At 39.4% G+C, this 15891-nt stretch overlaps 2 protein-coding genes across 2 annotated transcripts in view; one reads left to right on the top strand and one right to left on the bottom strand.

The window, feature by feature from the left end:
* Positions 1-13996, top strand: part of WDR41 (WD repeat domain 41) — a 27296-nt gene extending 13300 nt beyond the window's left edge. Inside the window, exons 9-13 of the mRNA XM_008640935.2 lie at positions 393-577; positions 4076-4197; positions 5170-5258; positions 8753-8886; positions 10769-13996. Of these exons, the coding sequence (XP_008639157.1) occupies positions 393-577; positions 4076-4197; positions 5170-5258; positions 8753-8886; positions 10769-10921 (683 nt within the window). The 3' untranslated portion in view covers positions 10922-13996. The remainder of the gene's footprint in view (positions 1-392; positions 578-4075; positions 4198-5169; positions 5259-8752; positions 8887-10768) is intronic.
* The window catches only part of PDE8B (phosphodiesterase 8B), a 41576-nt gene continuing 39399 nt past the window's right edge, over positions 13715-15891 (bottom strand). The window contains exon 21 of the mRNA XM_008640912.2: positions 13715-15891. Coding sequence (XP_008639134.1) covers positions 15776-15891 — 116 coding nt within the window. The 3' untranslated portion in view covers positions 13715-15775.

Below are 15891 nucleotides of genomic sequence, written 5' to 3'. Positions count from 1 at the left end.
TTTCTATTTATGGCAAAGACATACTTTGTTGTGTCTGTACACCTGCTTCTCCAAGGAATAGAAGGGCTTTAGATGCAGAAATGAAGTTCAAATACTTGTACACACTTCTGGTGGTGTTCTTGCCTTTGCAACTCTGTACTGTGCACTGTGGCCAGTGAATGTTCTCCTTCCTAGTTCTAATTTTATAAGAGAGCTCATCTGAGCTATGCTAGGTAATTAGGTGAGTATTTACTCAAAGAGAGAGGTTTTTGTCCAGTCAGTTATGTATTGCACACTCTACATAGCTTTCTGCATAAATGGGCTGTCTTCCCTTTCTAGGGCTGTAACTTTGTGTGAAATTTATTTTTTTTAATATAATGTGGTTTCTATGTGTGGTTCTTTTCCCCCTCCAGATCTGACTTTTGTGACAGGTTCTCACATAGGTGAGTTAATAGTTTGGGATGCACTTGACTGGACAAAGCAGGCAGCTGAGTGCAGCTTCTGGGACTCCTCTGTCCATCCAGATGTACAGCCAGAAATAAAGTTATCCCAAAGCCCTAATGAAACTTCAGTTCAACACTTAACATCTGACGAGGAGGTAAAAAGCTTCAGAGTGAATTACTTTAAGTAAACTAGGATGATCTTACCACGGAAGACTGAGTGGTTTCTATTTTCAGTTTCTTTGTTTTAGTATGAGAGGCTTCTTTTAAGTGTGCACAGCTATTTTATATGGTCCACATTTTTTTATATAAAGTATTGACTGTTGACCTGTATGAAAGTTAAAATATATTGATGGTATGGAAACTAACATAACAAACTGTCACAACAGCATTTGTTTTTGACTAACAAAGATTCATTACTTGTTAACAATACCACTAGAGAAATACACATATGAGGGTGTGTGTTTTGATGGCATGCATCTTTCGTGTTCCAGCTTCTGGAAATGCAGTTTTCCCAATAATGCACCTCTTTGAGCAGTTATAGCTGAGGGTACTGTGAGAATACTATGAGGGTACTATTTAAGAGTAGGAATATGTCTATGCTTTATAGTAAATGAGTATTGCTCTTTCTGTTCAGATGGGCTGTACGCAGTTGTATGCTCAAATACGTTTCCAAGATCCAGTCTACTATATTCCTATTTTAGAGATAAGTTCTTGGTCAGAATACTCAGTCAGAATCCAGTTACTGTTCAGCAAACACTAAAAATACTGAGGTTGATATTTAATTTTGTGAAATGTTACCAGCTGTTAGTGGCAAAGTAAAAGATGTTTCATTGTTGAGGTACAGTGGGATTTTGTTTTGGGGTATGTAGGGAGTTACACAGTTATTGGGAATGATTAAGAAAGGGATTCTTGGAAATGAGTTCAGATATATAAGCTATAACAAAATAAAAGCTATGGAAAAGCCTGAATATAGGGTAAGGACCAAGTAGTCACCTGATGCATTTGCCTTTTTCTGAATAGAACTTTTGTAAAACCCTGGAGAGAGAATTACTGTGGGATGTGGGGGCTAAAAAAGATGTGGTTGTCTTTAGAGGTGGGATTTCCACTGATTTTGTTGTCAGTGCTTATTTCTACAATGAGCCAAAAGCGAATTTTGTTTACGATAAGTTCTATAATTTGGCTTCAAAACACTTTCATTCCATGCTTGAAAGCTACATATGATGTATTTTAGGGAAGTAGAAAAGAATGTGGGGAAGGTCAGAAGTTGTTAAAACATCCAGTGTGGAATCTGAGGGTTTAAAAGAAAGCTGAAGTCTTTCTTCCATTCATGTAACTGAACTAAATAAATTGCTGTGAATTTTTTTTTTATTGTGAGAGTTTTGAATGGTGGGAATAAAGGTGGTTCTAGTGTTACATATCAAAATAGAAGGTGCTTTTAAGGTAGAGCTGTCTGTATTGTAAAGTTCCTACTTAAAAGGTGGTGCAAAAATGTATTTATATAATGTATTACTTTGTTACCTGCTTCCTCAAAGCAGAACACTGGTCTTCATGTTAAAAAAAATAGTGTAAAATGTATGTTTTCTCTGTTTTCTAGACCTGGTAGTTAGGTAGTTGGAGAAGATACACTTGTCTAGTATGACACTGAGCTTGTAGGCAAAACATGGTTCAGAAACAAATGGGATGGTAAAGGTTTGGCAATACTAGGAAACAGTGCTAAGGAGTGCATCCGCTCTCCTGGTACGTGTGTGTTCAGCTTGCCTGTTAAGAGAGGTGTACAGTTTATGCTTTTCATCTTTTATGTTCTTGGATTTTGAGATGACGAGGATTTTGCCAAGGCTTGTGGAAAAAAAAGAGTGCTCCATGAAGAGCATCTTTTGCAAAACTTTAAGACTAGGGCTCAAAGTGGAAGAGTTATGTGAATTTGAACCTTATGCAAAACTAGGATAATGGGCTCAGTGGTTTGTTTTTGTCTTGATTTGGCAATGGTGCTATCTGTTTAGTTTCCGTTCTCCCACAACAGATACACGTAAGAAAAAAAAGAAAGATTAAAAACCTGGACAAAGAGTTTTGAACAATGTCAAAACATTGTTGAACATATATAGGAAATTTTAGTCAAAGACCCTAGGTTACAAGTTGTACAAAGTGTTGACAGCATGTAGTGTGAATTGCATATGAGATGTTAATGTTTGGGTTGTGTAAATGGAAGCAGGCTGTTCAGGGAAATGTTCTAGCACACTGTCACCTAAACAAGGTGTGTTCAGAACTGCAAATATGTACTGAATGGAAACACCTTGCACTCCTCTGGTACTGAATATTAATCATGTGTACATACATACAATTATACACTTGTCCTCTTTAAGTTCATCACAAGTCATGAAGCGGTCCAGGTCCAAAGATCTGTAAACTGTTTCTGGCTTCTTAGGGTGTCTTGGTTTAAAAGACAGATGTCTGCTAAGGAAGGCAGGAGCCTCCCTTGGAATGGAAAATGTAAGCCACTTCCCTCCAAATTACTGTAATTTTGAAATTAAGGGGCTTTTGGGCAATTATATGAGAAATAGGAATAACAGTTCTTTACTAGTGTATATAACAAGGCAATAATGCAGAAATACTGACACAACCTGAGAGAGTCAGGATACGACCTGACACCCTGCTGGGCAGAGTGGTGGTAGCAGTCTGATTAAGTGGTGTCTGCAGTCCTCTTTGAAGTGGTTCTGTTGAAGCTGTGGTCCTGTAGAAGGGTCTGGTCCTTCCTCTGAAGGTCCAGTGGTGGCTATGTAGCTCTTGTCCTCTGGGCACCCAGTAGGTAAGGGCTGCTTGTGCTGTTCCAAACCTCAGATTATATCCAGGTAGGAATGCTTGGTTCCTCCCCCTGGGTGGAGCATCTCACAATGGAATGATGTCATTTTATGAGTCATGCAGTGGGTCCTTGATAGCCCATTAAACAGAGATAGTTTCCAGAGGGAGTTATCAGGGATGAGTCATGGTAGGAGATAACGAGCACTGCCCCATCTGCTTTAACAGCTTGTGAAGATGATAATAGAATACATACTTTTGGTTACATCTTACATTGTAACCTAGGACATAGGGTCATGATGGTTATGAGATGGAATGCCTGCACTCTTCTGAAGAAGAGCATTGAATGCAAAATGGATTATTTTGTAATACTTTCTTGTGAGAGTTCCTTTTCTGTATTCAGTAGAGCCCAAATACTTGAGCAAGGCCTCTTTATCTATCTCTATCTTCAGTTAAATTCAAAAAAAGTCAAAAATGCAGAACAGTTTCCTGTATTCTCAGTCTTTCTTGATAAACCAAGAGTTTTTCAAAACATGGAGCATTATTTTACTGGAAAAACATAAGCATTTAATTGCAGAAGTGTGTTGATTTGTTGTTATCCTTAGTTTCTGCTTAGACTGTGAGGTACAGGAGAAAAATACAGACATTAAATTACTGCTTAGAGTAATATAGGATCATATCCCACATTTACTTTTAAAAAATCTATCTCTTTTTATACGTTGCTAATTTCATATGTTTGGGATAAAGCAGTAACATGAGGACAGAAACAAGCTGGGTTATAGTATCGCTGGAAATTCATTACATGCAAGGTGATTTCTCAGTATGTTTCTGTAAGTTGTTCTATTGAATTTTTTTTCCAGTGTGTGTTTGCTGCTGTTGGGAAAGGCATATACGTATATAATCTTCAAATGAAGCGTGTGATTGCCTGCCAGAGAACTGCTCACGACTCCTCTGTGCTGCACATTGAGAAGCTTCCAAACAGGTACAGAACATAGTACATTTTGTTAATGCAATAAAGGAAAGCAAAACTTGGAAGGGTGACTAGAGACAGACTGCAAAGCTACATTGGATTTCTAGGGCACGGACTTGATCATCAGTTTGAACTGCTTTTATTAGGTAGAGCTTGTTGATCTGATTTAGGAAAATTTGTCATTGTAATTCAGTGGGAAAACCTGTATTCCAGTATGACAGGTACACAGGCTGAAAATATCTCAGCTATTTTCAAAATCAGATTTGATGAAGCCCTTATGTCTGTATTGTGAAATATAGCTTAATGGCATTTTACTTCTAGAAAGCAAAGGCATATGGCATATTCAGAATATATTTTTCACTAATTATTTTGTAACACTTGAAATGTTTTAAGAAAAAGTAATAACTTGCAGCTTTTGCTTGTTAGTGCAGAATTTCCAGCTGGAACTTGTTTTGACAGCCAGCTTGGACAAGTTGTTGCATTTATGTGTATATGCTAATAGTGGTGCTAGATCCTATGTTCAATAGGGCAGAGTCTGTCAGAAGATAAAAACTGAGGCCTTGGTCTTGTAAATGCATGTGCTAAGGTGTTTTAAATGTGTAATGAAACAGAGTACCTTTCCTTTAGTTATCTTTCCATAAGAAAAATATAGGGTTTTGCTTAATGACAGTAAACTTATGGAAACCAATTAGTGGAACTGTGTTTGTAGAGTCTAGATTGGTTATGTTTTGGTTTATATAGTGGTATGCTTTTAGTATGGGGTTGAAAAGGTTTATTTTTTTTCACTTATTCTACAAGTCTATTATAGTTTGTTTGCTACTAAGGAATTTTGTTTTCTGTGGAACATCTGCACATCTTGCTACATTTAAGAGTTCTAGTAAACTTGTGTGGAAGCTAAGGCATTTACTGTCTCTTTCATAGAAGCATCACAAGGTGATTTGCAGAGCTATCCATGCTAGTGTTGCTTCTCAACTGTTTTTACAGGCAGCTGATCTCCTGTTCAGAAGATGGCAGTGTACGCATTTGGGAAGTCAGAGAAAAGCAGCAGCTGCCAGCTGAACCAGTTCCGACAGGTTTGCTAGTAGTGGGAAGTGAAAAAAACATTAAAAAACCCAGTATTCACCATATAGGATCAGAGAGGCTTTCAGGCTTTGTAAAGAGAGATGATGTCTTGTGTTTAACCAGTTGATTACAGGTGTGGGAGGGAAACTGAAGAGAGCATGGGCGTACAAGTCCTCCAGGATCTGATACAGGATGGTAGAAGGTCCAGCTGAAGCAATTCTGTGCCATAAAGCTTGCTTAGAGTTTACAGTTGTATGAGCCGGTTAAAAAAAAAATGACCTGACGAACCTTGATTTTTTCCTCCTTGTACTGAGTAGTGCTGAATTCTATACCATACAAGAGTAAATAGTTGCAGGACCTTGTGAAGAAGGCTTGCAGATAAGCAGCTGCTACCAAAAAAAAGTGTATTCCACATTTCCTCTTTGAACTGGGAATGATATTGGGACTTACTTTGAAGCTGTATCCAAACTCACTGGGCACACAGAGTCCTCAGAGCTAGGTGGTAGTGTTACAGGAAGCATTTCCCCCAAGTACAGACATTCATAGAATCACAGAATGGATAAAGCTGGAAGGTACCACGGTGGGTCACGTGGTCCAACCTCCCTGCTCAAACAGGATCATCCTGGAGCACATTGTGTGGGATTGTGTCCAGGTGGTTCCAGTGCTCAGTCACCCACACAGTAAAGAAGTTCGTCCTCATATTCAGGTGGAATTTCATGTGCATCGTTTCTGCCCATTGCATATTGTCCTATTGCGTGATATCCCTGAGAAGAGCCTGGTTCATTGTCTTGATACCCCCCCTTCAGATACCTATAGACGTTGATGAGGTCCCCTCTCAAGGCCCAGTTCCCTCAGCCTGTCCAGCTGCTCCAGTCCCCTCATTATCTTTGCAGCCCTCTGCTTGACCCGCTTGCTTGTCCTGAGGAGTCCAGAACTGGACACAGCACTCCTGGGGTGACCTCTCTAGGGCTGAGTACAGGGGCAGAATCGCCTTCCATGACCTGCTGGCAATGCCATTCCTAATGCCCCCCAGCATACCACTGGCCTCCTTGGCCACCAGGACACTCTGCTGGCTCATGGACAGCTTGGTGTCCACCAGGACCTGCAGGTCTGCAGAGCTGCCCCCCAGCAGGTCAGCCCCAGCCTGTGCTGGTGCCTGGGCTTGTTCCTCCCCAGGTGCAGGACCTGGCGTTTGCCTTTGCTGAATTTCAGATGGTTCTTCTCTGACCATCTCTCCATCCTGTCAAGGTCCTTCTGAAGGGCTGCAGAGCATGCCTGGGTGTGTTGGCCATTCCTCCCAGCTTTGTGTTGTCAGTGAATTTGCTGAGGAGGCACATTCCCCTTTTTACAAGTCAAGGATGAACAAGTTAAATAGTTCTGGGCCCAGTACTGAACCTTGGAGGACACCACCAGTGACAGGCCTCCAACTGTACCACTGATTTTGACCATCTGGGATCTGTTGTTCAGCCATTTCTTGACCCACCTCACTGTCCACTCATCCAGCCCACATCCCTGAGTTTGTCTATGAGGATGTTGTGAGAGACAGTGTTGAAATCCTTGCTGAAGTCAAGTAGACAATATCCACTGCTTTCCCCTCATCCATCCAAGCAGTTGTTTCATTGTAGAAGGCAATCAGGTTGGTCAAGCATGACTTACCTTTATTGAACCCATGCTGACTATTCCTCATCATCTTGTCACCCGTGTGGATAGAGATGGTCTCCAGAATGAGGTGCACCATCAGTTTCCCAGGGATCGAGGTGAGGCCCACTGGCTGGTAGTTTCCTAGGTCCTCCTTCTTGCCCCTTTTGAAGACCTGGGTGGCATTTGCTTTCTTCCAATCCACAGCACCTCTCCTGATCTCCATGACCTTTTAAAGATGATCTTGAGTGGCCTTGCAGTGGTGTCCACCAGGTCTCTCAGCACTCATGGATGCATCCACTCAGGGCCCATGGACTTGTGGATGTCAGTTTTGCCTAGACGGCTTCTAACCTAAATCCTCGACCAAGAGAAAGCCTTCCTTTAAACATTTCTTTACCCTGGTCTTCTGGGTCAGAGAATACTGAGGGCTGGTCTTGTCGCTGAAGACCAAAGCACAGTTCAGGATCTGACTTGTCTGCATTCTGTTTTACCAGGGTCCCTCCCTCCATTTAGTAACAGGCCCACATTATCCTTAGTTTTCCTTTTGTTATTGATATATTTGAAGAAGCCCTTCTTGCTGTCTTTGACATCCTTGGGCAGTTTTAATTCCAGATTCATCTTGGCCTTCCTTGTCTATTTTTTATTTACTCTTGACAGCCTCTCTATATTCATTCCAAGTGGCCTGACCGTACTTCCATCTCCTGTGTATTTCCTGCTTATGCTTAAGTAATGACAGTTCCTTTGAAGTACTTGCTACTCTTTGACCATGCCCCCCTGCACACTGGCACTTGTGGTCTTCGACTGGTGCTCTGGACAGTATAATTAGTATCAAGGACTGGGAACAGCAATAGACTGTTGCTCTTCTAAAGGAATTTTTTATTCAAGGTGTGAATAATTTTCTTGATGTATCTTGTCTACCTGGCTGTTCATCTCTCGGTAACTTCTGAAAATACATTTTTGCTGCCTCGGTGGATTTAGAAGTACTTTTTCAGGAATGTTCTGTCTTCAGCATTGCTGGTGACAGGCTGATCTACACAGTGACAGGTGGTACTTGGTTTCACATTAGAAATTTTTAACTTCTATGAATCAAGATGTTTGAAAAAACCATAGGGAGATTTTGCTGTTGATTTGCACTATTTTTATTCTAGGGATCCCCTGAGAAGTTGTTCATCTCACCAGTTATCTCCCTTGCACCAGGGCAGTGGTTTAGCACAATTCTAGTTTTATGTGCTGATAGGGCTGAGGGAAGGATTGGGAATAAAGTCTGAATTGCATTGTCAACAGAAGCCAACCTTCTTACTTGTGTCAGTACTATTGCACAGTTCTGGGGGCTGTGGCTGTGTACTTTTGTGCTATCTAAATGGAACATGTGGAGTACTGTCTTTACACTCCCCACTGGCTGATCTTTTTAAACCTGAAGGAAGGAGGCAATGAGCCAGCACTTAAATGCTGTAGTGCAGAACATACAGGGGAGAGATTGACACCTCATTTTTGTGCTCTTTCCACAAGTAACAGTTCAGAAGGGCAGAGCAAAGATAAACATCCGTTGTCCTGCATCTACCTTTGCTGTTCAGTTTGTTCTTTTAGAAGTCTTTGTGTTTGTTCTAAATCTGTGTATTGTCTTGTCCAGGTACTTCAGCCTGTTTTCTAAATTACCTTAAGTAATTTAAGTAGCTGTGTTTCCTTTTCCCTCCAGATGAATAATCCAGATGTTGAAGTGCTGCACAGTACAATGCTTCTGTCCTTTTGCCATACAGAGTGTCCTGCTTTTAGATTTTATGTGGCTTTTGTAGTTCTCTCTTTAGCTAGAGGAAATAAATTGTATTTGTGATTTTTGCCAAAACAAGAGGCTTTTTTTCCCTCTCAGGGTTTTTCAACATGTGGGGATTTGGAAGGTCAAACAAGCAGGCAAACCAAGCTGCTAAGAAGATGCAGGAGAATACACCTATGTATTTCTTGGAGCTGGTTGGTGATTTGATTGGTCATTCATCAGCTGTGCAGGTAAGCCAGCTTTAGTAAGAATGAGAAAAAGTGAATGTTAGTAAGTAACATAAATTTGACAGCATTTCTTAAACAGCTGTAACTTTTGACTGTCTGGCTCTGGAGGCTAGGAGCACATTGTTTGTGGGGTATCTTTAGTGCAGTGTGAAAACAGTAATACATACTGACTTAATATTCTAATGACAGCTCTCTCACTGACGCCTGAGGATTGCATGTGCAAATATATGCTAGAGATAATCTGACAGAGCGTTTGGTTTTGTTCATAGACTGCAGCCAGTACAGCTGGGAGCCATGTACATGACCCACATTTCATCTTAAGTTCACAATCTAAGCAAGGGCTCCTACAAAAAACCCCAAAACGAATACACTTTGAGTAATTTCTTACCCCTCTGTGCTGCGAGCATTAAGGAGGTCTTTTAATTTTAGCAGTCCTACTAGTACTATTCTATGCTTCTATCTGCCTAATACAGTATGTTTTTGTTTTAAATGGCATTTTCCCTCCGCACTCTTTTGTGAAGAACATATTGGAGTAGCAAAGCACTTCATTACAGTGGACTTTTACACACATTCTTGGCAGGAGCAGGGGGAAGGGCAGATAGAAGGGGATGGTGTGGTTCTGGAGTAGCTTTACTCACAAGTATTTGTGAGACAGACTGGATTTCAGAACTGCCGCTGCTAAAACTTGAAAGCTTTTCTTATTTGCTAAGGTGAACTCTTTTGCTAGAGGGATTTCTGCAAGGCTCTCTGTTCCTTTCTGCCATCTTTCTCTCGAAAAACTGTTGAAAAGGGTCTTGTTGTCCAATTGGAAAGTTGCTATCTAAGAAAGAGGACACAGTGTGCAATTCAGCAAGAGGCACAAAGAAGGTGAGAGGCATATGTTGGGTCTTGGCTGTGATGCAGAGCAAAGGAGTAATGGAGATGATGGTGGATGTGGTTTCCTGCAATATTCTACATAGGGAAAATTTTGGGTTTTTTTAAACTCTGGGCAGACAGGAGCTGTTGCGGAAGAAAATGTTGAGTAGTGATGAAATGTGATGGCCAAGATGAGGGCTTGGCAGACTGATTCTACTGGAACCTTGTAGCTATAAGTGACCAATTCCAGGGCACATAGGCTTTGGCCTGAATGCTTCTCCCAGCAGATCCATTTAACAAAATGAAGAGTCAGGGCACTGTGAGTATGTCATAGTGACATCATTGGTTCCATTTGCTGTCATGTCGAACTGCAGTTACTGGTTAATTTGAGGCAGTCTTGTGAAGATCTCAGAAGTCAGGGGTTAACTCATGATTTGTCAGCTCCATTGGGTTTGCAAAATCCTTCCACTGGTGCTGTACTTCCCTCCAGTGTTGTGTTTCTTGCTTGTTTGACTTCCTCTGTGTGACTAGGCATGTGCTGATTGCTGATGTCTGTCACAGTTTTTCATTCTTTGATCTTTCCAGGCCTGCTGCTAGTACCCTGTTTTGTTGTAGAGGGGAGAGGGGACAGTGTACCGAGTGAACAGAACAGTGGCTTCTGTTCCCAAAAAACCAGATCAGAGTTCATGCAAGTCATTCACTTTTCTACTGCTGACTTGAAACAAGTTTCTTCAGGATTCTCTCCTTCAGCTTCCCTATCTGTAAGGCTTTCCTGCTTTGTTTAGATGGAGATATTTCAGTATGAAGTGCTTAAAGAGTTTGTTTTTGTGTAGCAATTTTAGGGAGTTGTTTTTGTGTAGCAATTTTATGGCATCTCAAACATACAGACAGTATGTAATTTTGTATTCCTATCTATAAGCAGAGCCATTTCAGATCTATGTATGTGTTCAGTCCATCTATGCACTAAATAATGAAGCAAGTTGACTTATCTCATGCAAGCATCATGGTAATAATAGTTGTTTCATTGCAGATGTTCCTGTACTTTGGTGAACTGGGATTGGCTACATGCTCTGCTGACCACCTCATTATTTTGTGGAAGGATGGTGAACGAGAATCTAGCCTCCGCAGTTTAGCACTATTTAAAAAATTGGCACAAAATGGTGATTTGCAGCTCAAACTTTAAATTATTTTAATATAGGCTGCATATATATGAACTGGATATGTGTTAAACCTGAGTGTAAAGGTACGTCTGAGCTACTGGGAATTTGACTACCAGTAAGGCTTACACTTAATGTCATGTGTTGTGTTCGAACTTCTACTAGTTGCTACTCTTCTCAAAGGAGAACTTTGCGTGTTGGTATACTCTGTAAGCAGAAATGGTGTTCTCTTGAAAGACCAAAGGTAATGATGACTCATTAAATAGTTTCTAGTATTATTCCTAACGTTTAAAATTATCGTGGGTGAATGTCAAAATTAAGAACTGTGAAATACCTTAAATGGATCATAATTAAAGCAGTTGAGAGCATCCACAGTGCTATGTGCAGGAAGAAGGCATGGGAAAAAATCTGCAGCTTTCTGCTTTATCTAATTTATTTCTAGAAGCTAAATTTTCCTCAGTGGTGGCTCAGATTTGTGTGTATACAGTAACCCCAAAAGAAAGTGTTCTCAAACAGAATTTTTGCATTTGAAGTTACTATCCTGCACCAGTGGCAAGAAAAAGTGGTAGGCAATGCCAGTTTGTCTGGTTTTAATTTTTGGCAAACTGAGGTACATAGATACTTCTTGCTAGTAGTAGCTGCAGTTTTACTTGGATTAGCCTACATTACTGGAGTTTATACAGCACCATTACCAAATCTAGCATGCAGTGTGATTAGTTTAGCTTGGTCTTTCCATAGTGCATTCATTAAATTAATTTGTCTTTAATAAAAAGCATTTGCATTACCATGAATTTTCAGAATGTAGAACGCTTTCTTAAGCGGTAGTACTTGATATGTTCAATAGTAGTGAAACTGTGTTTTGCCATACAAATACTAAATTCTCAGCTGAAGTCTGACTTCAGAGAAATGTGCACCAAGTTTGTAAGGGTAAATAGTATTTCAAAGTTAAAAAATAAGCACCTAACTACACATGTACTAACAGTCTGAGATAGCAGCAGCTAAACAGGAGAAGGGAAAGAAATGCAAACTAAAACATAAAGCTCAAACAAAAACACAACAGCAAAAACCTAATCTACAAACAAACAAGGAAGCAACCCCGCACACCACAACAAACCAAAAAATGAAGCCAAGTTAAACCCAGAACTGATACAAAGAAAGTGTGAGGGCGGACAAGATAATGAGTGGTACATTACCATTTGAATAGGGAAGAGCTAGGGAAAAGGGAAAGTTTGGGAACTTAGTGGTCATAAAACTATGTAGAAGAGGATGCTACTGTACTCAGGTCTATTCAGAAGATACAGCACTTAAATGGTGTAGGAACAAGTCTTGTGCAACTTTTTAGTGCCATCTCTTCCCTTTGAATCAGTGAGAATTGTTTTCAGTACAGGAAATACATGGCTGTAATTCCAGACTTCAGATACAGTGGTTGCAGTAAGTGCAATTAAAAGAAAGGGCTAAGTAGATTATCGCAAGAACAGAAGCAAAAGGAGAAAGCTCCTAGCTTCCTAGAAGAAACCAAAGAACCTTTTAGACTTGCTTCCCCCAGCAGCAGTGGGCACTTGCCTTTCTCCAACCATCCAGAAACCAACCTTTGCCTCTTGGATCTTATTATGAGACTGTAATCTTCTCTGGAAAGCAGAGCAGAGGGACAGTAAGATTTTGAATTGTATTTTTTCCCTACCTTAGCCAAGTTGTACAGCTAATCTTACTTGAGTATAGAGCTCAAAATAACATATTTCAAAACCACAAAACAGATGGAGGAATTGTTAAATTACCCTCTCCTTTCAATTCAGGAAGGTTAAATCAGTGTTAAAGCTTGAGCTGCATTTTCTTTGCCAAGGCTGGCTATTCTGTTGACCAGTGTAGGAAAGGCATTTGGATTACAGCTGAGGATAACATGCCTTTGGGTATATGGTATTAAACTTGAGAGAGGAAAGCATGTTAAGTCTACATTGCTTCAGCTTGCCTTCATCAGCAGATGTTGCATTTTTGGCTTACCCAGGAGGAGCTGGGGAGATAAAACCTCTCTTTGGATCTTTTTTTCTTGGTTGTATATAATGCTTGTGTTTACACATTGTTATGAAACCTTTACAGTGAAAGCTTATAAAACTTAGGTTTTTTGGAGAGCCTACTGCTATAATCAGTCATAACTAGAGAGAAGGAAGATCATATTTTTATTATCTCTTCTCTTATAGTGTGAGAACAACTATTTCCTTTTTATGTGACTGCTTTTAAGTGAATACCTGGTAGAGAAACAGACCTATTTAACTGAACAGTTCTAGTCACAAAACTCGCTGTGCATTTTACAGGGATGTAATTCAGCTTTAAATAGTCCTACATGCATGTATAAATATTTCTACTTAACAGAAGTACCACTGTTCTCAGATACACTCCAATCTCCCAAGGGTCTCATCTTTAAAGATGGCTGACTTGAAAATACTGAGTTCTTTGTTTTACAAATGAACTTTGAGTGTAACACAGAACATAGGTATATATCCCACTCCTTTGTTAAATAAGAGTTTGTTACTTGCTGTTGGGAGATGCAGAGAGCAGAATTATGGTAACCAGATGAGACTTTTTACATCTAACTGGTGTCCTTCTAAATTTTTTTCCACCTTACAGCAACACTGAATTTCTTATGTTCACACCGTGGAAGTAAATATCTTTATCAGACTTACTCTTAATACTTTTACAACTCTGAGGTGGCTGTTTTACATCTGCGCACTGACAACAGCATGAAACAAGCAGCTCTTAGTAAACTGGCCTGGTCTAGGAGATCTGACACAAGTGGCAGATGATGATTAATCTGTGCTGATTTATTTTGCTGTTAAAGAGGACCTATTCCACACTACTTTTTTTTTTTTTTTTTTCTTTGTCTGACTCTAGGAGGAATCACAAGATCTTGCAACAAATATGTTGATTCTGTATTAATGCCTTGGCCTCAGTTCCGGTTCACAAGTTGAACTTTATTTTTTTGATGCCTTCCACTGTTGACATTTTGTTCTGTGTGACAGAAGTGTGACAGAAATTATGAATTGTTTTACATGGATGTGGTCTTACAATGTTGCTGTATCTAACAAATTAAATTAACAAAGCTTAAATCTTGGGAAATTCTTTTCTCTAATGCAAGCTGCAGTGAGTGTTCAGTTATCAGAATAGTTAAGGTACAACCACCAAGAGCACTAGTTCTAAATAAAGAAATAGTAAAAGCAAACAGTATACAGTATTAAAAAGCAGAGGTTCAAGTTCTCTGAATAAAAATCCACTGAAAAATGTTGCCATAGATAATAGGAAAGAATGAATAACCATGCTTCACCAGAAACACCATTCTTCAAATATACACAATGCGGCATTTTAATACACAGCAACCTGCCTTGGCTATGACAAAAGTAAGGATCTGTTACAATTCTAACAAAAATATAGCTTCTATACATTTTTCTGCACATACATTTTATGAATGTTGCCTTTTGTTTCAGAACTTGGTACAAAACATACAAAAAAGGTTGGCACATATGTAAGCTACCTGCAGTAAACAGCATTGTCACTATTCTTCCGTAGCATCTATGCTGTTTGCTTTATTTTTTTCCCCCTTTTCCTTTACCCAGTTTGATTTTTGATACAGCACAGGGTAGGTGGACTGCTTCTTTAACTGCAGCCACAGCTTTGAGAGTCTTGCTTGCAGCCTAGAGTGCACAGTGTTAAAAATCAGCAGTTCTGCTAGTATTTATTTACTGAATACTCTGAGAATAATCTAAAATTTAAACTCATGTTCTGCATGTGATTAAAATGAGATGTACAAAAATATGCATTTGTACTTTGAAAGCCTTAGCATAAATTTCGTATCTTAGAACTAATGAAGAACTATGTTTGATTTCCAACTGATTTACATATTTTGAAGTACTTTCTACATCACAAAACCAACCAGCATTTTATTAGGAGGATAAAGCAGTACAAATTATAATGCTTTTATAAATTATAGCCTGGAAACTTTTTTTTAAAAAGTGATAGGTTCATCCTAGAAGTTGCACAATAAATGAACTTACCATAAAATTTAGATCAGTGTAATAAAACTGATGACCATGTGTACAAACACCATTTTTATAAAAAAGGGTGGTGATCAAGTGCCACAATAGTTTTTCGTGTAAAATTTGATGAATGTGTGTGATAACATCTGGAAGATGGCAGAGAACCATGTGGATGGCACTAACTATACAGAACATGCTTATTTTCTTTTTTTATATGATCAATTTTAGAGAACATTGACTCCTACCAAGATTTTATATGGAAAAGAAAGAGCAGGTGGTGCTCTGAGAGAGTCTCTGTAGTAAGAAGGTTGTTTTAAAAGGTGTCGTGTTTGGGTTTTTTATGTATCCAGTTTGAGGCTTACTTGTTTTGCTGTGCATGTTCTCTTTAGAAGTATGGTTCAGAGAGCTGAAGAACATTGATAGAATTGGAACAAATTTATGATAAATACGTGGGATGTTTCTATGCTTATTTGTCAGGCTATTCTTACTCTACTGGTGACTAGATTACCCCTCTCTCTGAGAAACAGTTGTGTGAAGTGTTAGTGAATACAGTTGTATCAACTACAAGATTCAACAAGTGTATATTCAGTATTAGAAACTAGTTTCAGAAGTACATTTTCTGCCACAAAATATTATTTCCAAAGAGCACTTAGTCATCTGTGGTTTATACAGCCTCTAAAAACATTTTTCTGTAGAATTCATAGAAGTGTAAAAATGAGTAAAATATTTCCTTCTTGTCACGCAGTCTTAATTTCACTGGAAAGGCAACATTAATCCCCTTTGTAGCCAAGAGTCTCTGTAAATGATTCACAGTGAAACTGGTAGAGCAGGAGGTCTGGTTTTCTTGACTTAGTGTTAGTTGTTGTTTTCTGGTGGGAGCCTGAGACTCTTGCACTTCAAATCATCCAGTGTTTTCCAGTGTTTGTAGTTATTAGCCAAATGTTGCATCAAAACAGGCAGATGTGCAAATG

The sequence above is a fragment of the Corvus brachyrhynchos genome, unplaced genomic scaffold (genome assembly GCF_000691975.1).
Source record: "Corvus brachyrhynchos isolate BGI_N302 unplaced genomic scaffold, ASM69197v1 scaffold8, whole genome shotgun sequence".
In the NCBI taxonomy this organism is placed as follows: domain Eukaryota; kingdom Metazoa; phylum Chordata; class Aves; order Passeriformes; family Corvidae; genus Corvus; species Corvus brachyrhynchos.
Note: the sequence above shows the minus strand (reverse complement) of the source record. Positions and strands in the feature narration are given on the sequence as shown.